Source organism: Rattus norvegicus, chromosome 7 (assembly GCF_036323735.1).
Source record: "Rattus norvegicus strain BN/NHsdMcwi chromosome 7, GRCr8, whole genome shotgun sequence".
NCBI lineage: Eukaryota > Metazoa > Chordata > Mammalia > Rodentia > Muridae > Rattus > Rattus norvegicus.
In genome coordinates this window covers 117,121,845-117,143,500 of record NC_086025.1, presented here as the reverse complement: position 1 = coordinate 117,143,500, position 21,656 = coordinate 117,121,845, and the positions used below count along the sequence as shown (strand labels likewise).

The 21,656-nt window shown below is 50.7% G+C and overlaps 1 protein-coding gene across 1 annotated transcript; it reads left to right on the top strand.

The window, feature by feature from the left end:
• The first annotated feature begins 6,464 nt into the window (after positions 1-6,464).
• On the top strand, positions 6,465-17,455 carry Pnpla5 (patatin-like phospholipase domain containing 5). Its single transcript, NM_001130497.1, has 9 exons — positions 6,465-6,730; positions 7,084-7,316; positions 8,908-8,973; positions 9,220-9,429; positions 10,895-10,955; positions 11,768-11,953; positions 13,912-14,038; positions 15,817-15,933; positions 16,529-17,455. Exons 1-9 carry the CDS (start codon positions 6,478-6,480, stop codon positions 16,635-16,637), a joined length of 1,362 nt encoding a protein of 453 aa, NP_001123969.1. The 5' UTR covers positions 6,465-6,477; the 3' UTR covers positions 16,638-17,455.
• Positions 17,456-21,656: the final 4,201 nt, after the last annotated feature.

The following is a 21,656-nucleotide window of genomic DNA, read 5'->3' as shown; positions in this document are numbered from 1 at the left end:
TCAGACATCAGCATTCGCTATACAGACTCACAGGCCCCACTGGGTTCAGACTGAGGCACAGGTGGTGAGGACCGTAGGATTCAGTCCCCAGCTGAAGCCATGCATGGAGGTAGATTCTCGCAGCCACACCTGTTCTACAGGGAGAAGGACGTCCCCCAGCTGCAGCTCTGAGGGGTTAATGAGCCAAGTCCTTAGTGTCTGCTCCCTGGGATCCAGAGGCGGGGGGTGTCTTCCTGAGTCCAGGCACAGAGACAACTGTGGGAGTAGGTGATGCTGGGCTAACCCTAAGTCTCCAGTTGTCACCTGCAACTGAAGGGGCGGACTGCCCAGGTGAGTCAATGTGGCCCAGTTCCTGATACAAAGGAACTACTTATTCAGGAACTACTAACCCCCATAAACACCTACAATACGGATAGGGCTGGGTTGAACTGCCCCATATGGCTCACAAGTATGCTGACCTTGCACCAAGCAAGAAGTGAGGGGTACCCAGAGAAGCAGACCCGCTGTCCTTTCCTTTGAAAATGGTTGGCTCATACTCATTCATGCAGCCTCACTTCCTGCAGGTGCCCGTCTTACCCCGTTGGTGACCTGTTCGTGTCGTCAGAACAGTGATACTGTGCTTGTTGACTGTAGGGTCACCTGTGCTGGGCTGTTCCAACAGCTGGGCTGTATGAACTTGCTCCTCTTCGGCACCTGCCTATGGAGGAGGCAGCCTGTTCCTCCCACTGCAAGAGTAAACTGAGGCACACATCAGTCACCGCCAAGAAAGAATCAGCATCGGAATGCGCCCAATTTTGTCATGGACACAAGAGCTGAGGGCACCCTGCCTCACAGTGTTTGGAACACGCTGAGGTTTTTCCTCCCATTAGCGAAGTTAGGTCTTGTGAAATCTCAGGGGCCTGGGGGAATGAATGGATTCTGAAAGGAGCCAGGCTAATATAAGGGACTGAGAAGGAAAGGAAGCCCTACCCCCGGAAGCACAGAGTTTCCCAGTTTATATCCTGAATACCCTGTTTACAGATACCAGAGACTTAAGCTGGAAATGCTGGTTCACACCTGTGATCCCAGCACTGAGGAGACAGATGCAGAATTACCGTGAATTTAAGGCTAGCCTGGACTTACGGAGAGTTTCAGGCCACCAAGGGATCTAAAGTGAGACCAAAAACAAGCAAACAAACAAACAAAGCAAAGTACAAACAACAAGTCCTCCAATCCACCAAAACGCTGCATCCCACAGCTGTATGATATTCTGGAGTTCCTACCGCACTATCTGGCTGTGCGGGGCTCTTCCCCGGCCGCTGTTATCTGTCAGCCTGTCAGTACCATAGTTGATTCTGTTCCGATTTGCTGATCCATTCATTCCCTTCAGGGGTTGAGATGTTCTTTGCTCTGAACTTCTGCTTCTGTTTGGAAGGCCTGCTGCTGGCGGTCAGTGATGTAGGCAGGCAGGTAGGCAGAAGGGTCCGGAGCCACTGAAGGGTGAAAGTCCTCTTTGAAGAAGGCTGGGCTTTCAGATTTTCCCTCTGCAGTGTAGCAATGAGAGGAGGTGGAGAAGTTTGTGAAACTGGGACCAGAGCCATCTTGCTGGAAGCAGGAGATAGGTGGAGGTGGTTGCAGCTGCTGGGTGAGGGGTGACAGGCTGGGAACACAAGGAGGAGGAAATGGGGGGCTGGAGGAAGGAGTTGAGGAGATGCCTGTACCATAGAGTGTGGCAAGGGGTGATGGTAGGGACTTCCACCCTGGCATAAGGAGTCAAGTGACATTGGTGTTGCTGTCTGTGAGATCAGGTTTTAATGGGGATTGGGAGGAGACAGACAGAAACAAACAGAGTATATTAGGAGCATTCATAAGATGGAGGAGCTTAATTTATTGAGTAAGGTGATCATTTTTTTTCCCCTTCAACATCATGATGGTCTTAGTCTCCTTTTAGAGACTTTATCCCAACAGCCCTTCATAAAAAATCCTATGAAGGGTTCACAGCCACATGCGGATGTTTTATAAATGAAGTCAGGTTTCCTTCACCATCACGCAGGTGGGAGAATTGCCTTGTGCCTCAGTTTCATTTTCTTCTAACTATTTTATAGTTTCAATGTCTTTTCTGCATGTGGGTATACCTAGTAAGTATTCTTGGAGGCCAGAAGAGGGTGTCAGATCCCCTGGAACTAGAGTTACAAATGGATCATGAACCACAATGTGGCTGTAGGGATTCACACCCAGGTCCTTTGCTACAACAGTCATCTCTCCACCTTCCCACCCAATGCCTCAGTTTCTGATACAGTTCAAGCAGGCTAGCTGCGGCTTTAAGCAAGTTCAACTCTGAAAGAACATCTTGGTCACCAGGAGTTAGCCACCAAGATTGGCTGTAGTTTTTCTTGGTCAGCTCATAACTAACTCCTTACCTTCTTGAACTCAGGTCCTTCTCAGCCATCTGCTGTGCACCAGGGTCTATGCTGGACCCTGGACATGTCTGGTAGAGCCTCAAGGTCCTGGGATGATGTCTATACTACAGAGGTCTCCAAGGTCCATAGACGGAGTGTTTTGTGCATAGGTTTTTTGCTTGCTTGCCTTGAATATAATTTCCTTACCCATCTTTCCCAATGTGTTCTGGAGCAGCCATGGGCCACCCAAGATTGCCTCCATGCATAGGCAGATTATGGCTGTTGACACAAGGCACCCCAAGGACGTTGTGTGTGGAAAGCTATGACTCAGCTCCCTAATATACAGGTAAGGGATCTAGGACCCAAAGTGTCAGGGAGCTGCCTCAGCCCCAGTCCTGGCTTTGGAGATTTTTGTACCATAGAGTCCTAGGTCTTGGGCAGAGTGCTTTTGGGGAACCATGCCACTCTGGAGTCAGGTACAGCATCTAGGGGAGAGGATCAAGGAACTGAGGGGTGGGATGAAGAGATCTGCCTACTGCCAAGGTCATGGTCTCTCTCTTCCTCCCTGCCTAAGGAACCAGCTTAATGGCTTAGGGAGATTATCATATGTTCACATCTGTCTCCCTTTCATATAGGTATGTCCAAACAGATGACCCTCCCACTGTTACCACAGCAATTCCCACATGGGGAAAGCTATCTGGTCAGATGGGCCCATCAAGGTCACTTTCTTTAGAGTTCTTCCCCTCTGCCTGGCCCTACTGACTTCCCTCAGACCCTACCATAGTCTCTCCTACCTTTTCTACCCCTAAAGCTTCCTAGACAGAGATAGGGGAACAGATCTGAGATCTCAGTGTCTCTCTTCATTGAGACAAATGTGGCAATGCCTCTCTTATGACTGGAAATTTTGGGGTGCCACAAGTTACTGGAGGAAATTGAGATCCTCTCTCAGAGTTCTTCGGCTCATTAAAAGAATTTAAGAATGCTCAAAAGGAATCTTGAGGAGAAATTTGGTTAGTATCTGAAAGTAAAACCCCAGGGCAGGCAAGCTACAAATCTCAAGTGGCTGCCTGGAGGAGGAAGATGAAGAGAAAAGTTATGTGCTTGTGAGTTAGGCCCAGAGGTGTTGCAAGAAACTACATAGCAAAAGGGCAGTGGCTTCAGAGAAAGAGTAGAAAAAGCTCAAAATGCCTGAGAAAATATGCTCACACTCTGAGACAGAAAGAGGAAGAAGTCACCAAGTCCCACAGAATCTCATGGTGGCTCCCTAGCAAGAACACAAAACCAAGGATTCTGGGAAGGAAAACACAGCATCCCATTAAAAGAATGAGTATTCTTCCATTCTCTCCAGCATAGTGTTAAGTGACTCTGCATCCAGGGTCAAAAAAAGGAATCCCTTAACCAGCTGATTAACCGGCCCAAATGTATTAACTCATGTTTTGAGTAGCTTAGACAGGTCTCTATCTGCTAGAGGAAGATTTCATCCTCTTGACCAAGAGGGAACAGACTCTACAGTGTGCATTCTTTTCTTCGCATCCTTTTCTTTCAGGCAAAAGCAATGCGCTAAGCTTCACTGCCTCAGTGGGGTTTAGTAGGGAACTCAGGTTCCACAGTCCCCTCAGGGTGTCCTCTTCTCACCCCAGTTAGCCTGGCTTATGGGCTCTCCTGGATCCCTTGTCTAGGTTTCTGCTGCTCCATTTGCAAAATGGGGCTAGTGGTATTTATTATCTCACAGGGCTGTGATAGAGACAAGACAATATTACCATGAAGGCCTCAGCCTAAAGCCAGGGCAAAGAGTATGGAAAGAAAGATGGCGGACAGGAAAGAAACATGGGGGGCGGGGAGAAGAGCCCCTCACTCCAGAATCTGACTGCAAGCCACTGATGGCCAAATTACCTCCAAGGCTGGTGCTCATCTTCCTGAAGTCTCAAACAAGAATGTTGGAAACAACAAGGTATGGGAGTCCCTCAAAATAGCTCAGCTGGTGAAGGGGCCTCCTGCCAGGTCCCGCCACCTGAGTTCCATCCCTGAGACACACATGTTGGGGTAGAGAATCAACTCCCTACCACAACTGTCCTCTCAGAAGCACATGTGCAGCATACGCACACACACACATTCACAGGCACGTATACACATACATACACATTCACACACACACATACAAACACACACATTCACAGGCACATATACACATACATACACATTCACACACACACATACAAACACACACATTCACAGGCACATATACACATACATACACATTCACAGACACACACATACAAACACACACATTCACAGGCACATATACACATACCTACACATTCACACACACACACATACAAACACACACATTCACAGGCACACACACACACATTCACAGGCACATATTCACAGATACACACGCACACACACATTCACAGGCACACACACACACATTCACAGGCACACACATACACACACACTCATATATTCACAGAAACACACACACATTCACACATTCACAGACACACATACACACACTCACACATTCACAGTCACACACACACACTCACACATTCACAGGTACACACACACATTCACAGGTACACACACACACACTCGCAGGCACACACACACACACTCGCAGGCACACACACACACACACACACACACACATAAATTAAATGCTTTAAAAAAGCACCTCCTCCCTTGCCTTGTGTGTACACTGTCCTCTTCTTTCATGACTGTCTCAACACTTAATAAACTCACTAATTTGGTCCGTTCTCTCTTTTTTTTTTTTTTTTGGTGCCGGAATCAGGACCTGGCTTTATCTGGGTGGAGTCCCTAAGCAGAAAGGAACCGCTTCAGGCTGCTGGCAGGCAACATCACCAGCCACAGTGCACAGTTGCACAGGCGTGTCCTTAACCTTTGCCCTCCAGCCTCACCTGATCCTCCGAATCTCACCTGGAAACCAGCTTCCAGGTGCCCCTTGCCCTGCGGGGAGTCTGGGCGAAGGCCTGTTGCCCCATCCTGGCTGATACACGGAGCCCCGGCAGGGGGTACAAGCCTAGCTCTGTTACATACGATCCATCTGTTGTCAGCCCCTGGATACAGAGAGGTCTCTTCCCACCTTCCATCACCCTGGACTCCCCAGAGCCCTGCCCTCTCGGACACTTTACCTGTGACCTTTCTGATAGTTACATTTATTTATTTTTTTCACACCACAGAGTGACGTTCGCACTTAAATTACATTTGTTTATCTTAGTGTGTGGGGGTGGTGTATGTGTGGAAGTCAGAGGACAACCTGTGGGAGTCAGTCCTTTGCTTTGGCCATGGCTATCCTGGCGGGTGGAACTAGGGTGGTCAGGGTTGCCAGCACTCTTATAGGATGAGCCACCTGGCCAGAATATGAGCCCTCTTGGGGCGATGTTTGTACCAGGCAGCCTAGGGTATCTCTCCTTATTGGTTACTCCAACGCTCAGTGGAAGGTCCCACTGAGTTCTACTCACCCCATTTCTTTACTGGGGTCCTCTGCTCACCACCCCACATACTGCTGCTACCTTCCTCCCCTTGGCATCCGGGGGTGCACTTCATTTCCCCGACCCTCATGGCATTCCTAGCTTGACGTCCATGTGAATACTTGGCTGTGTGAGCACCTGTCACCTCGCCTGCTCAGACATATACACTTGTGAGCCTGTTCCATGATAGGCGACTTTGTGGCAACTATAGAGAGGGGAGAGCATGTGCATTTGAAGGCACTGTTCTATACCAGCCTTGCTAAGCCTAGATCCCAAGCCTCCGGTCTCCCGCCTGCCATGCTGGTCCTTGACCTCTGGCCTGCAGGTTAGGCTCAGTCCTTCCTGATTGTGCCTCTTTCCCTCTTTCAAAATGCAGACACCCCGAGATTAGGTGGCTGTAATGGGGAACTGGGTGGGTGTGCGGGTTTGTAATGTAATGCCTGGGGCCAGCCATGTACACCTGGAGAGGGTGGCGGTGCCAACCTCTCACTTGCTAAGGCTATAGCTGACTCAGCTTAGGGCGGAGCCAACCTGCTGAGCCTCCTGGAGCTCCATCCCCACCCAGGCTGGGTTCCATCACATTGGGGCCCCGTGAACATTCCTTCATGCTCCAGCGCAGCACCAAGGCTGAGGAGTCTGCAGTCCCGCGTCCCAAGCGCCCAATTATGGACTTCCTGGAGGTAGAGGGCGGTTGGAGCCTGTCCTTCTCAGGCTCTGGCTACCTGGGCCTCTACCACGTGGGTGCCACCGAGTGTCTGCGCCAGCGCGCGCCGCGCCTCATCCAGGGTGCCCGCCGTTTCTACGGCTCTTCCTCGGGCGCGCTCAACGCCCTGAGCATCATCTGTGGCAAGTCCGCAGGTGCTTGGGAAGTTCTCAGGGTCTAAGGACTCCCGCAGGGAGCTGAGTCTGGCGGGGTGTCCCTGTGGCTTTACACCCAGCAGCCTCTCAATCTGAGAACTCTGTAGTCACTTACATCTCTAAAGATGGGATCCTGGTCTTATTTAGATTTGGGACACTACCCCTAAGGTTTTTGTTTTGTTTTGTTTTGTTTTGTTTTGTTTTGTTTTTTTTGAGAGTATTGGTTACCAGGACTGGGCAGAGATGTTAAGAACTGACTCCCAGGCATCCCTGAGAGAAGTGGACCATTGGTGGGTGCGGGTGGCCCTCGGTGGTCCCTGGTCACTGAGGCCTTAGTTCCCACTGCCCTGCAGACTTCACCTGCTCCAATCTCCTGGCCATGGTGAAACACGTGGAGCGGCTGAGCCTGGGCATCTTCCATCCGGCCTATGGACCCATTGAGCACATCAAGAAAAAGCTGCAAGACGACTTACCCGACAACAGCCATATTGTGGCCTCCCAGAGGCTGGGCATCTCCCTGACCCGATGGCCTGATGGTCAGAACTTCATAGTCACTGATTTTGCCACTCGGGATGAACTCATCCAGGTGAGCCAGTGCTGCGCTGGAACCTGGGGTTGCGGGAGGACAGTCCATGTAATAACAGAGTGAGCCTATGTGGTTTCTGTGGAGGCGTGCGTGCGTGCGTGTGTTTGTGTATGTATATGGAGGGGAGGAACAGTAGCTAGACTGTATCCAGGGCTCTGTAAAGAATGAGGTGGAGAGGAACCTGAAGTGCTCCTGGGGCAGACTGAGGGCCAGTCAGCTTTCATAGTCAGGACCTCTAAGTCTGCTCAGTCCACAGGTATCTGCTCTGTCCTGCTCACCCCCATTTTCCAAATGTTTTCTGATTGCCAGAGCAAAATATTTACTGAGTATCTAGTATGTCTGGACACTATTATATGCTGTGGGTTTTGGTTTGGGCACATATGAACACTTTACCTTCTCAGGGCTTGTGCCCACAGAGTGTATTTCCTGGGAAGGGGTTAGGAAAGGGCCTATGTATGTGAAATTCAGTCAGGAGACTAAGGCAGGCAAGGAATGGAGCCTGTTCTGACTGGACAGGTTCTAGCTTAGGGGGATACAGAAAGTGGGGCCATAGCGGTAAGTTCTGAAGGGATTTGGGTCTTCATACTGGAAGGCCTCAGCACTCTGTGAAGAGTCCTGGAGTGCCTCAGTGTGCCTCTGTCTGCCCTTCCTGTCATGGTCTCTGTCATGCTCCTGATGCTGAGGTCCAGACAGACTTATTCTCATCTTGGGGCCCTGTACCTGACACCGGGACAGTCTGAGTTAGGAGGGCCCCTGTCTACTGGGACGTAGGTGTTTGATTGTCAGTGTGTACCTGAGGGGATGTCACTCGCTGTGGGCCGATGCCCAGGGAGGAACTTCAGAGCTGTCCTGGTGTGCTTACCTGGACAGCTCATATAAAGCGCTCAAGGGAATCTCAGCTGTCGTTAACTGCAGCCACCTGTGGGAAATTCACATTTCAAACCCTCAGAGCCAGGCCTGTGTCTGCTTCTCCCAGGGACAGTGGGAACAACGCTCTTTAGGGGTTTCAGGTAAGGGTCTGTGTGCTCTTGAACTTGGAACCCTAGAACTACAACAGTTGCCCAGCTCTGTCCCCTAGCATAGTCGACCATGCTGAAACTGTCCTTGCCTGTCATACTCGGCACGTGTCGGCACATGTTGCTGGCGTATGGCAGGTAAGACCATACCTAAGCATGCACAGGACAATATGCACAGCCCTTTACAGCACACGGCCAGCACGGGATCCCCCCTCCCCTCCCCCACACCAGCAAGACTTCTCAGGCCTTTTATTAGGAGATGGTGTCTGTTGTGGGGAAAGAGAGCCTGGCATTCCTTCTTAGAAGATCATTTGTTTGGATCACCTCTGAAGACACTCTTTGGGAGACACACAGAGGTGTTCGGTGGCACCTTCTGGCCAGACCTGGGGTACGACATGTGTGTGAGTTGGTACCAGTGCCTTGGTTCATATATTATGGGGGGCATCCCACCTGTGGTCTCCAGGCAGCTGGGGTGCCCTCTGCAGAGAGAGGAAGGCGGCTTCAAGGACGCTTGCATTCATGTGTTCTTTTGACTATGGGGTAGCACTGAGAAGGACGATGCTCTTTTCTTCCAGGCTCTGGTCTGCACCTTGTATTTTCCCTTTTACTGTGGGACGATACCCCCGGCATTCAGAGGGGAGGTGAGTTTGTCCAGGAGGGCCCCTGTCTCCATTCCACTCTGGGCTCCAGGCAGCTAGGACAAGGACTTGTCCAGAGGTGGACGTAGAAGTGAGGAGGCTGCCCGACAGTAAAGCACCTACTGTGTGCCAGGCCTCCCCCACCCCTTAGAGAAGCTCAGAAGCTAGGCTGGAGGGGGATGGGGACACCAATCAACACGGTGAGAGTGAGGGGAAGATGGTGTGGGCTAACGCTTCCCTGCCTTTCAGCGCTTCATTGACGGGGCCCTGAGCAACAACCTGCCCTTCTCCAACTGTCCTACCACCATCACCGTCTCTCCTTTCAACGGGACAGTGGACATCTGTCCCCAGAGCACCTCATCCAGCCTTTTTGAGCTAACTGCCTTCAATGCCAGTTTCCAGATCTCTACCAGGAACTTCTTTCTGGGGTTCAAATCCCTGTTTCCCCCCAAGCCTGAGGTAGGTCACCCTACATGGTCCTTGCCTATGACCCATCAGCTTCAGTTACTGCCCCATCTCAAGTCACACAAGGCCTGGAGCAGAAACCTTCAGCTCACATGGGTTCTGACTCTCCTTCTGTCCCTTCCTTGGGGAGGCCCAGAGTCCAGCTGTGGCCCATACTCAACTGGCAGGCTCCGCGAGCAGAGACAGTTAATTCCCCACCTTTTTCTATATTTATTTTTATTTATGCATGTGCATGTGTGTGCGTGCATGAGTGTGTGCAGGTGTGTGTGTGTGTGTGTATGTGTGTGTGTGTGTTTATGTGTGTATGTGAATGCAGTGCTTATAGAGACAAGGAGTGGACATTGGATCCCTGGAACTGGAGTTGTTGGCAGTTGTGAGCCACCCAACAAGGGTACAGGGAGTTGAACTGTGCTCATCCACAGGGGCAGCCAGTGCTTCCCCATTGCTGATCAATCTCCTCAATAGCTCATCAGGTTTTGCCTTTCTGAGACAGAGTCTTACTACATAGCCCTGGCTGGTCTGAAACTCACCAGGTAGACCAGGCTAGATCTCAAACTCACAGAGATCTACCTGTCGCTGTCTCCCGAGTGCTCCGAGAAGGGTGTGTGCCACAATGGCCTCCAGCCCCTAGGGAGTTTCACTTCCCAGAGGACACAGGCACAGGCAGGTTAAGTAACTACTTCAGTCACAGAGTCCAGAAGTGGCAGAGCCAAGATTTACTCTGTTTTCCAGCATGGTCTTGACATTGAACTCCCAAGATTTTAGCCAGCACACACACACGTGCATTCATTCTCTCTCTCGCTCTCTGTCTCTGTCTCTCTGTCTCTCTGTCTCTGTCTCTGTCTCTCTGTCTCTCTCTGTCTCTGTCTCTGTCTCTCTGTCTCTCTCTGTCTCTCCCTCTCTCTCTCTCTCTCTCTCTCTCTCTCTCTCTCTCACACACACACACACACACACACACACACACACACACACACACACAGTGAGATGGCTCAGCAGGTTAAAGAGATCCCTGATGTGCAAACCTAGTGGTTGAGTTTGATTCCAGGAACCAACACAAATGGGGTAGGAAAGAGAGGACCCCACAGAGTCGTCCTCTGAGCTCTACTTTCACACCATGCTACATCCCCTGTGGAGGATGTAGGAAGAGGCTGCCCTGGTGGAGACCCCTCAGACCCTGACCCAGGCCTGTCACTCTGTCTATTGGAGGGAAATCTCAGCTGGAGGCAGGTGTCTGAGCTCTAGGTAAGGCGTGAGCTGCCCGCTGGGAGGAGACATCAGATCTGTGCCTTGTGCACTCTGGGTCTCCCTGACCAGTATTGTGTTTCTGGGGTTCCTGAGCCCTGCAGAGGGTCATTGGGGCAGCAGGCTGGGCTGGAGCTGTGTCTGGTGATATGTCTCCAGCCTATGGCTTGTGGCTAGAGAACCCCAAGCTCTGTCCTTCCTCTGCTCTGTGTCCCAGGTGGTGGCTGACTATTGCAGACAAGGTTACCTGGATGCCCTGAGGTTCTTGGAGAGACGGGGTAGGTGGCAGAGGGCAGTAATGGGATGATGTTGGGTGGACTCCATCTCTCTGGCATTTGAACCCTGGGATCTCAGTGCCTGCTCTGGGTGTGGCTGAACCACAGAGAGGAGTCTAAAAGGAGACTCCAAAGATTGGAGCATGGTGATAGAGACAGGAGTGGGTGACAGGGGGGACTTCCAGAATAACGGGGAACTGCGGCAGAGAAAGATCTAGGCCTGAGGGGATGGGGGGGGGGGAGAGTAAGCAGGGAGAACTTCCTGGAGGTGACAGCTGAGCTGGGTTGGGACCGACTATAGAGTGTCTGATTGGGATGGGAAGACAGAGTCAGATGGATGGAGGGGTGCTACACTCCAAGGGGTATGTTAGCTGGCAGGAGATGCGTAGTTCCCAGGACTGGAAAGCACGGCTGTCATCCTATGAGTCAAGGTTGAGAGATGAATCCAGGCTTTAAAGCCCAGACCTATCCTCTATCCCAGCACTCCACTCCAACCTGCAGTGCCTTCCTCCAGGTCAGAGCTTGAGAGTTCTGCATTTAACCCTCAGGACAGTAGACCTTAATTTCTTTTTACAGAGGGAAACTCAGGCAGAAGGGCCGAGGCTCACATCGCTGGTGGGTGGGAATAGGGCAGAAAGAACAGGATTATATCTCTGGGCTGGATGGACAGCAGAGCAGGGCCCATTGGGGTCCGTTCTGCAACCCAAGTCCTGGAGTTGATTTGAGCACAGAGACATGTAGAGAGTAAGACACCATTTCCTTTGGAGGTTGCCACTGTGCCTGACTATCAGATCTTCTTCTCCTTCTCAATCCAGGACTTACCAAGGAGCCAGTGCTGTGGTCGCTGGTTTCTAAGGAGCCTCCAGCCCTCGTGGAGGGGCCCAGGGGAACTGACCATAACCAGGGTCAGGAGGCTGGTCTGATTGTCAGGTGGGACATCCCCAATGTGCTGGTAAAGGACGTGCCCAACTTCGAGCTGCTGTCACCGGAGCTGGAGGCTGGTACTGTCCCCTTCTCATTCCCCTCGCCCGCCTGGTCATATCTGCCAAGCCCTTACCAAATGTCAAGTGTCGCTGAGGGTTTTTTCTGTGTCATCCACTCTTTATCAGTGGGGAAACAGGCCCTTAGAGGAGGAACTCAACAGCTCTTCTTGTCTGCCATTAGGGTATTGAGCCCAAGTCTGTGCCTGGGAAAGACAGGTCTGTGTTCAGGCCACAGTGAGGTACCTAGGGACAAACAGACACACATGGCAGGTGGCATCCCACAGACACCTCAATGGGAGGTGCCAGTCAAAGAGGAAAGAATGAGGATTTGGGCAGAGCTCACCACATGGGCAAAGGCCTTGGGACTGGAGAGGCTGAGCTGGTAGGTCTCTGGGATCATAGCATAGTGGTTGGGTGACATGGCAGATATAGACTTGGGGATGACTGGAGAGGCAGGGGAAGAGAGCTGGTGTCTTGGTTACTTTTGTATTGCTACGATAAAATACCATGATCAAGGTAACTTATAAAAGAAGGTATTTAATTTGGCTTTACAGTTCTGTGATGCTGGTAGAAATAGCTAAGAGCTCTCATTTCAGCTTTCTTCTCTCTTCTATTTTATTTTATTTTATTTTATTTTATTTTATTTTATTTTATTTTTTTGTTCTTTTTTTCGGAGCTGGGGACCGAACCCAGGGCCTTGCGCTTCCTAGGCAAGCGCTCTACCACTGAGCTAAATCCCCAACCCCCTCTCTTTTTAAAAAAAAAAAAAGATTTATTTATTTTATTTATATGAGTACACTGTCGCTGTCTTCAGACACACCAGAAGAGGGCATCAAATCCCATCATAGATGGTTGTGAGCTACCATGTGGTTGCTGGGAATTAAGCTCAGGACCTCTGGAAGAGCAGCCAGTGCTCTTAACTGCTGATCCATCTCTCCAGCCCCTGTCTCAACTTTCAAGATCCTGGTAGGAGTCTTTTGAAATCTCGAGCTTGCCCCCAGTGACACGCCTTCTCCAAGGCCACGCCCCTTAATCCTTCTCAAACACTTCCACCAATCAAGGAGCAAGTATCCAAATCTATGAGGCCATTCTCATTCAAACCACAACCGAGGGGGTAGGGGTGGGGTGCAGTGGAGTTAGATGGGGAGGGCAGTGGCCAAAGAGAGTGAGGTGATAGTGAAGGTTCAAGAAGAGGCATTGAGGAAGTAAGAGATTGATTTATATCCAGAAGGCTTTTGGTCATCACTGAGCCCTAGGTCCAGGCTTCTGAATTTGGAATCAGTGGGGTGTGGTTACTGCCCCTGTGCACTACAGCTGGCTGGAGTAGGAAATGGGAGGGTAAGTCTAATGGTTAGATACCCCGGGCTCCCCACCCACTCACTGCCTTGGAGGAATGTTCTGTTGGGAACCCACTTCCCAAGAGTAGTGCCCGATGGAGTTGGGTGTTGTTTCCTTGCCTGCAATCTGAGCTGCAGTCTGGGCTACCAGCAGTCTGCAGTGGCCTTCTGGCTCCTGCTCTGACCAGTCACTCCCACCCTGCTTAGCATGGTAACTAAGGGGCTTGGGCCTGGCAACATGGAGGTTGGGGCTATTGCTGTAAGAAAGGGCTGGGGAGACTCGTTTATCCAAGGCACCACCATGAACTTCTCCTGGTTAGGAGGACAGGAAAGTAGAGCTCAGTACCTGAGCCTGACAGGCTCTGCCTCTTCCTGGAAGAGACTCTCCCTGGGCACTTCTGAACTACCCTTAGTCTCCTCTTCTGGAGGGGGCCTCAGTGGGTTAAGCGGGGTGTGTAGAGGGTGACCCCTGCTGGCAGCTATGGCTCCATCAGTATGGAGACGCTGAGGGTGAATACTGTCTTCATCTCCTGGGGACCACAAGGCTTGATGGCCCCAGGGTGACCTGGGGTGGCTAGGGGGAGACAACTCCACAGCCCGAGGGTACCAAGGAGTCGTGGGCCTCTTCCTGTCTTGCAGCATTGAAAAAGGCATGCAAGAGAGACTTCTGGGCCCAAATCCAGTGTTCAGTGCCAGGGAAGGTGCTGACCTACCTGCTTTTGCCCTGTACGCTGCCCTTTGAGTATGCCTATTTCCGGAGCAGGAGGTGAGATAGCCTGGGCTGAGGGGGAGGCTTGTGGCCAGTGAGGGTGACTAGGTGGCTTGAGATGGCACCTTCCCCCACACTGCCTGCCATGGGTTGGCCCATGGAGTGCCTGGGTAGGCTGTGCCAAAAGAACTGCTAGGGACGTGATCTTGTTGGCTACACCGAATTTTGGCTAGTACTTAGGCTGTTCTGTGACCTTCTGCCCTCTGACCCATGGCAGAGCTTCTGTGACCATGGGATGATGCCCTTGGCGACTCTCTCAGCTGATCTACCTCAGATTGGCTGTGTGGTGTAGGCCCATTCTCCTGACCTCTCTGGGTCATAGCACATTTCCTAAAACAGGGTTTGTTCAGGTCTGTCTGGCTGCAGCTGAGCATTCCCTGCTGGGTTAGTGGACTATGCTGCTTCCTGTGCTCACTCACTGGCTGCTGAGGGTGACATAGGACTGGGTGTTAGCCTGGGGTGAGAGAACCAGGCTGATCCTGACTTGGCTCCTGGTCTGGTGGAGCACGAAGCTCACAGCCAGCCACACCACCTGTGCATTTTGAGTTTCTAGGAGAGAGCCATGTTAGCATGGAGCTAGCCTGACACATACTCAGAGCTAGCCTGACACATACTCAGAACTCTTTGTTCAGGGGAGGCAGGCAATGACATCTGAATCATAGTTTTAAGGATGGGCCATAGTCTGTTAGGCAAAGAAGAAGAAGCCTTCCAGGTGGACAGGGTGTGGTGTGCAAAGGTCCTGGGGCAGAAGGAAGTCAAGCATAGCCTAGGAACCCAAGGGGAGGAGAGTATAGGGAAAGCTGGTGAATGTATGAGCTAGGACTAGAGAACGACCAGTGCCAGACACACAGACACATGTGGTTTGTGGTCAGGTGAACAAGCTTCATCAAGACACAGAGGCACTGTAAGGAGAGCCAGTGTTTTCTCTGAGAAAGGATCCTTGTAATCTTACAATCCAGAGTGTTTTTGTAATCCAGAGGATTCTGTAATCCACAGTGGTCTTGAACTCAAGACTTCCTCTGCCTTGCATTCCAGCTATGTGCCCCAGCACCTGAGAATCTGTGCTTCTAAAAAGCCTCTTCCTTAGATACTTATGATGGTGAACCCCAGAACTCTTGTGTTGGACTGCCTGGAGTTAGTGATCAGGTTGGCACTGGTGTTAAACAACTAGTGGCCCAAAGCTGGGAGACACCATCCTGCTGACAGCCTCACCCCACACAGAGCTGTTTGCTAAAACCACAAGCTGATGAAAGGAAATAAAAGGGATATAAAATCTAGGCATCTCTGTGGTATGGCCTGCTGGAAACAGCTCAGAACGTACCGCGTCTGTCCTTCCGGTTTCCTATGATCCACACACAGGGCATTTGGAGCAGAAGACACTGGCCTTTTCATGAAGGGAACGTGGATGAGTAACATGGGGCAGGAAAGAGGGATGGAAAGAGATAAATAGGGGAAGGGATTGTAGGCAGATGGTCCTCATTTGGAAGGTGAGCAAAGCTGAGCCCCAGAGAGGTCCTCTGAATCCCTAGGTTGCAGAGCAGAGTGGCCTCTAAGCTAACATCACACCACACTCTTCCCACCGGAACTCTGTGGGAGTTGACCCCATGCCCCTTCCCTCCCTAAAGTTCAAAGTCTACTTCAAGTCATCCGACCATGCATGTTCCCCATGCGGTCATCCGGAGATGATCTTGCCTAACCTGGGCACTCCTCCTTCTCCTCTCTCATCTCTGATCATCCCCGGGCTCCCTGAGAAGCTGACACTGCCCTTCTCACAGGCTGATGCAATGGTTGCCGGAGGTGCCAGATGACTTGTATTGGATGCAGGGCCTACTGAAGACTACCACCCTCAAGGTCTACTCCATGGCGAAGTCATGGCTTCTCAGCTTGGGCAGGTGAGGCGGGGGAGGGGCTGGAGGGTTAGCACACTGCCCTCATTCACTACCCAGCACTCAGAACCCAGCACCCAATTCATAGAACTCAGCACCTAGCACTTACTGCACAGTATCCACCTAGTGTCGTGCACCTAATACACAGAACCTCACACACATACCGTGTCCTTCTGTCTGTCCAGCTGAGGGTGCTATGTGTACTGCCCAGTGTCTGGGATCTCTTAGCCAGTCACGCTGGCCAGTCTGGACAGCCTGCTGGGGATCTTTATCATGGCTCTGTGGTTGGAATGTCTCCACCCCCCCACCCCCCAGAGCCTCAGCAAGGCTGGCTCCAAGTGGCTGGGGACTGCTGGGCTCTTTTCTGATTGATTTCTTGCTGCCGGAGACCCAGTGTCCCACCCTGTCCCTAGCCTCTTTGGAAAAGCCCCCCTGGTATCCAGCTATTCTCTTGTTTGGTCCTGCTGAGGACTTGAGAGTTCCTTCAGAGGGCCAGGGATGAAGGTAGTCTGCTCCCTGTAGGGGCTGCCCCTTATGGCGCACTCTACCTTCATCAAAATCCAGGTCTTGAACTCACACATGGTTCCTCCTCTCTCTACAGCCCACTTGTCACCAGTGCAGACGCTGGTCTCCTCTGGCAGCAGCAGGGGACAGCTGCTGCTGGGAACAGGCCCTTGAACCACAGGTTGGCGGATTGTGCACTGGGCTAGGCCAGCCACATGTGTGACCCTCTGAACTCTGTCCTTGCCCTCGTCTTGTGTGCTTACGCCTGCTGGAGTGACTCTGGCAGGTGGCCTGTGTTGGAGCATCCCCCAGGATCTCTGAGCTCAGCTCCTAACTCAGAGAGGTTGCTGAATTACTGGCATAAAGACCTGGCTTCCTGTCCATGCTGTGTCATGTGCTTCTTGTGTGGGCAGGTGGTTTCCTGGCACGGAACAAGGGCTCTCTGCAGCTGTTCCTGGGACCTTGATCCCCCAGGTCCTCTCTGGAAGCTTCTAGCCTACTGTGTGCTCAGGCCACTGCCTTTCTTCTTGTCAGTTTTGTCAGAGAAGAAAAGACAGAACAAGCTAAGACACATCTCAGTTCCGGGTCTCCATGTGAGGGACACAGAAGGCATAGGTGTCTAGCAGACGTGTGTTCTGAGCTAGGCTGGGACTGGAGATGGTACCCCAAGGCTATGATCACGGTACTGACTGCTCTGACAGGGCTCCCCGCCTCCTTTCTCTGATCCACACTTACCTAAGGGGTTAATGCCCGTGACAAGTACAGATGGAAGGTGGTTGGCTGGGGAGTTCATTCTAGGGGAAATCCTGGTCATAGATGCTTCTCATGGGGATGGGGCCTACTGCCACTGCAGCCTGGTTTCTAGGGAAGGTTTCTGGGTGGCACACGTACCAAAGGTCCTCTGGCCTCTCCTCTGTTCTTCCTATCCCTAAAGATAGGGTTGGGGACACTCTGCCAAGTGGGGATGGTACTGTAGAGAAGTGGAGGTGCCGGTGAGAGAAGAGATTATGTAATAAATGCCGAGCGGAAGAAATGATGTGTCATTCATTCATTCATTCATTCATTTGGCTCTCAGGTGGAACGCAGGTAGGAAATCCTTCCACGAGTCCTCTCAGGGGCGCTTAGAAAGGGACACAGTGGGCGAGGACATAAAGGCAAGTGGAGAGACAGGGGTGAGGCTGCGAGGAGGCTGCTGTTGAGCTGAGGTCTGAAAGGAGGCCAGGAGGTATGCGAGGCCCTGGGTCTGGCAAAGAGATTGAAGGCCTTGTCACAGCATGGCCATAGCTCATAGTGTGAGAGAGGATGGAGGCCATGTTGAGAGCCACAGGCAGGAGGCATCACCAAGGGCTTTGGAGATTTTAATTATGTGTCTGTCTGTCTGTGTGGGCTTATGTGCACCACTTGGGTTGGTACCCACTGAAGCCAGAAGATGGCATCCAATCCCCTGGAACTAGAACTCTAAGCGTCAGTGAGACGTTAGGGGAACTGGGGTCCTCTGCAGGAGTAGTGAGCCTTCCCTCTAGCCCCATCACCAGGGAGTTTGGATCAGGGGAGGGGATGAAGTAATAAATGAAGAGCTGGTGTAGGGTTTGGAGTGCAAGCCCCTAATCCAGCAGTGAGGGGGCAGAAGCAGGGGAAATATCAAGTTCTAGGCTACCCTGAGCTACACAGTAAAATACATCTAAAAGAAAAATAATCCCACCTGTCCTGAAACCTCAGAGGTGTGAGGCACACAGACAGGGCAGGGCTGAAGAGACAAAGAGAGCAGAGCAGGAGCAAGAGGCTCTCCATCCCTGGCGGTGCTGAGACGGAGCCAGCCTCACCTCCTTGCTGTCTCTCATGTCTCCCAGGTGGGGCCAGACACAGACTTGGTCCCTTACATGAGGGAGGGACTGTCCTCTTGGGGTTAGGTGGTTCCAGAAGGCCATTCTCTGCCTCAGTTGAGCTGGGGGTGCTGACATGCCCCTACCCTCCGATTCCAGTCTGAGGCTTTTCACCCTGATCAATTAGGGCTCCAGGCCAGGGGACTTGACATCCATGAGAACATTCTCATTCCTGTCTTTTGTATCTTTCCATGGACCCATCCTCTATGCTAAAGACTTCTCAGCCTCTCTATGCCTTCTCCTTCCATATCAGTTCCTCCTTCCATAGGGGACCTGCTGGGATGATGGAAATGTTGGGTGAAACCAACACACATAGTGGCATTGGGGATGGATCACAAGGCTTTACTGATACTAGGCAAGCATTCTACCAACAGGGCTATATCTGAGTCCCTTTGTATGTATGTGTGTGGTATTCGAGGTGTGTGTGTGTATGTGTGTGTGTGTGTGTGTGCGCGCGTGTGTGTGTTCATGTGTAGTATGTGTATGTGGGGAATGTGTTATGTGTGCAGTGTGTGTGTATGTGGGGCATATGTGTGTGATGTGTGAGTGTGTGTGCATGTGTATAGTGTGTATGTGATGTGTACATAAGTGTGTATGTGTCTATGTGTGGCATGGGTATGGTATAAGTGTGTCTGTGTGGTATGTGTGCATGTGTGTGGTGTATGTGTTTGTGTGTGTGGTATGTGTGATGTATGTATGCATGCGTGCGTGTGCGTGTGTGGTCTATATGTGTTCCATGCATATATGTGTGCAGGAGCAGAGGTCAGAGGAAGACTTTGGGTGTCTTCTGTCCCCTCTGCCTTGTTATGTTGAGACAGAATCTCTGAAGTGGGAACTCATCCTTTTGGATAAACTAGTCAGCTAGTGTGCTCTTGGGATCTGCCTGTCTTGACTGTCAGTACTGGGATTACAGGCATGCACAGTCATACCACATACTTTTTTAATGTGGGTGTGGGATTCAAAATCATGACTTAATGTTTGCTTGCACAGATAGAACCTTCCCCTCTGAGTCATCCCCTTGGCCCTTCTTACTTTTTTTAAATGATGTCATTGTGCTATGGTGTGCATAGAGTGAGCTGGAACTTACAGTGAAACGGGTGTGTTTATCATCTCCCACAGTCACTTCTATCCTTGGTGTTTTAAGACAGTCTCATGTAGCCCAGGTTGGCCTCACACTTACTCTGTAGTTGAAGATGACCCAAATTTCTGATTCTCCTTTCTTCCAGCTCCCAAATGCTGGGATGACAGGCATGTGACACCATGCCTTACTGATCACTCGAGAATTACTTTTAGGTTGTGCCTCTGTCTTGGGAAGTGAGTTTTCAAAGAGTTCTTATCTCTTAGTGATCTGTAGGGAAATGTGCAAGAATGAGATAATGTGCAAACACCCTAGTGTGTGTGTGCATGCATATGCATGTGTGCAAGCTGATAAAAATGAGTTGACAATTGACATTGTGTGATGAGATGTGACAAGTGCATATGCACTATCTCATTCCCTTATATTTTATGTTTGGCATTTCAAGTCCAAGAAAAAGTTATTTACTTATTTAAATTACATACATTTAGGCCAGCCAATTTAAATAAATTTAAATAACATTTCTCATTTAAATCTCTATTCATCCATTAACCTATGTATGTATGTGTGTATGTATGTGTGTATGCATGTATGTGTGTATGCATGTATGCATCTAAATATCTATTTCCTGTGTGTATGTGTGTGTGTGTGTGTGTGTGTGTGGTGTGGTGTGGTGTGTGTGTGTGTGTGTGTGTGTGTGTGGTGTGGTGTGTGTGTGTGTGTGTGTGTGTGTGTGTGTGTGTGTGTGAATGTGCCACAGAAACTGTTTGGAGGTCAGAGGACAACTTGAGGGATCCATTCTCTCCTTCTACCACATGAGTTCTGGGGATGAAAACCAGGCCATATCTTTACATCTTGCTAGCCCTACCTTAAAGCTTTTAATAGTACGGGGAAATAGGAAAATATGCCTCAAAATAATGTTAAGAGAAGCTGGGTTGCTGTGTGCTGGGCGGCCAGGAACGAGCTTCGGGAGTTCAGCACCGTGGACAGTGATAGGCGCTATGCCTCTGTGTCAGCTGCTGGGAGAGCTCCGACATCCCATCTACACACTTCTAATTGTGGCAGCCTTACTCCTACTGCTGGTTCTCAGCACTTTGCTGTCACCTTGAGAGCCTGGCATCTCTTTCTGTTTCACCAGGGTCTCTTTCTTTCTTCTTTTCTCACATTTGTATAGTTTTTGGCACACGATGCTTGCATGGGGTTTCTTGGCTTTGTCTGAAGGACTTTTTTTTTTTTTTTAATTTTTCATAAATGTTACCCAAACCTCAGACTCCAGGAGTTTGTCCAAGTGTGTGTAAATAGAATGACTTTGTTTCAGTAGCCACGTCTACCCCAAACCCACTAAACTCACTTCTTAGCTCCACTGGGTTTTGTTTCTTTGTTGAATATTTCTAGGAATGTCTTTGTTGAGGGAGAGTTCCTTTACATTCTTATTCTGAAAAAATTTAAACCCATTGAAAAATTTATTGCTACTGCAGAAGGCAGGCTGCCCGTCCTCCAAAGATGCCCACCCTCTAACCGGGAATATGTTAGAGCAGCTCTATGTCAGAGTGGAAGGTGGGTGTGCGCAGCCTTGAGGTGAATATCTCAGAGCCAGGGATCAAAGTTTCCTCCAGGGTGGGAGAGGAGGATGGGGGAAGAGGGGAGGCTCTGGGGGTGGGAAGTGATCAGAATCCCAGGCATGCAGGCAACATATAGGCAGAGTCAGTGCATCCCTGTAATCCTGTCAGAGGCTGGGCCAGGAGGACCTGGTGTTCAAGGCCACCACTGCCCAAGTTAACACCCTTAGACTTCTGTCTGCAGACACTGGTTCTGATTGAACTGTTCGTGGAATCACACAGAACCATCTGACTTGAGTGCCTGGGCTTCTTTGCTCCACACTGAGATGGTAGCTTACCAGGGATTGGCATGTGTGTGGGTTAGCTTTAATCAACCTGACACAAGCTGGAGTTATTTGGAAAGAAGGAACCTCAATTGAAAAAAAAATGCTCCCAATCCTAAGGCTGTGGGTTTTTTTCTTGATTAATAATTGATGGGGCCCAGCTCATTGTGGGCGATGCTACCCCTGGGCATGCGTAGTTCTGGCTTCTATAAGAAAGCAGGCTGAGCAAAGCCATGGGGAGCAAGTCAGAAAGCCTCCACAGCTTCTGCTTCAGCTCCTGCCTCCAGGGTTCCACTTTGAGTTCCTATCCCGACTTCCTCCAGTGGTGGTCTGGGACCTGTGAGCTGTAATAAGACCTTTCCTCCCATGCTGCTTTTGGTCAAGG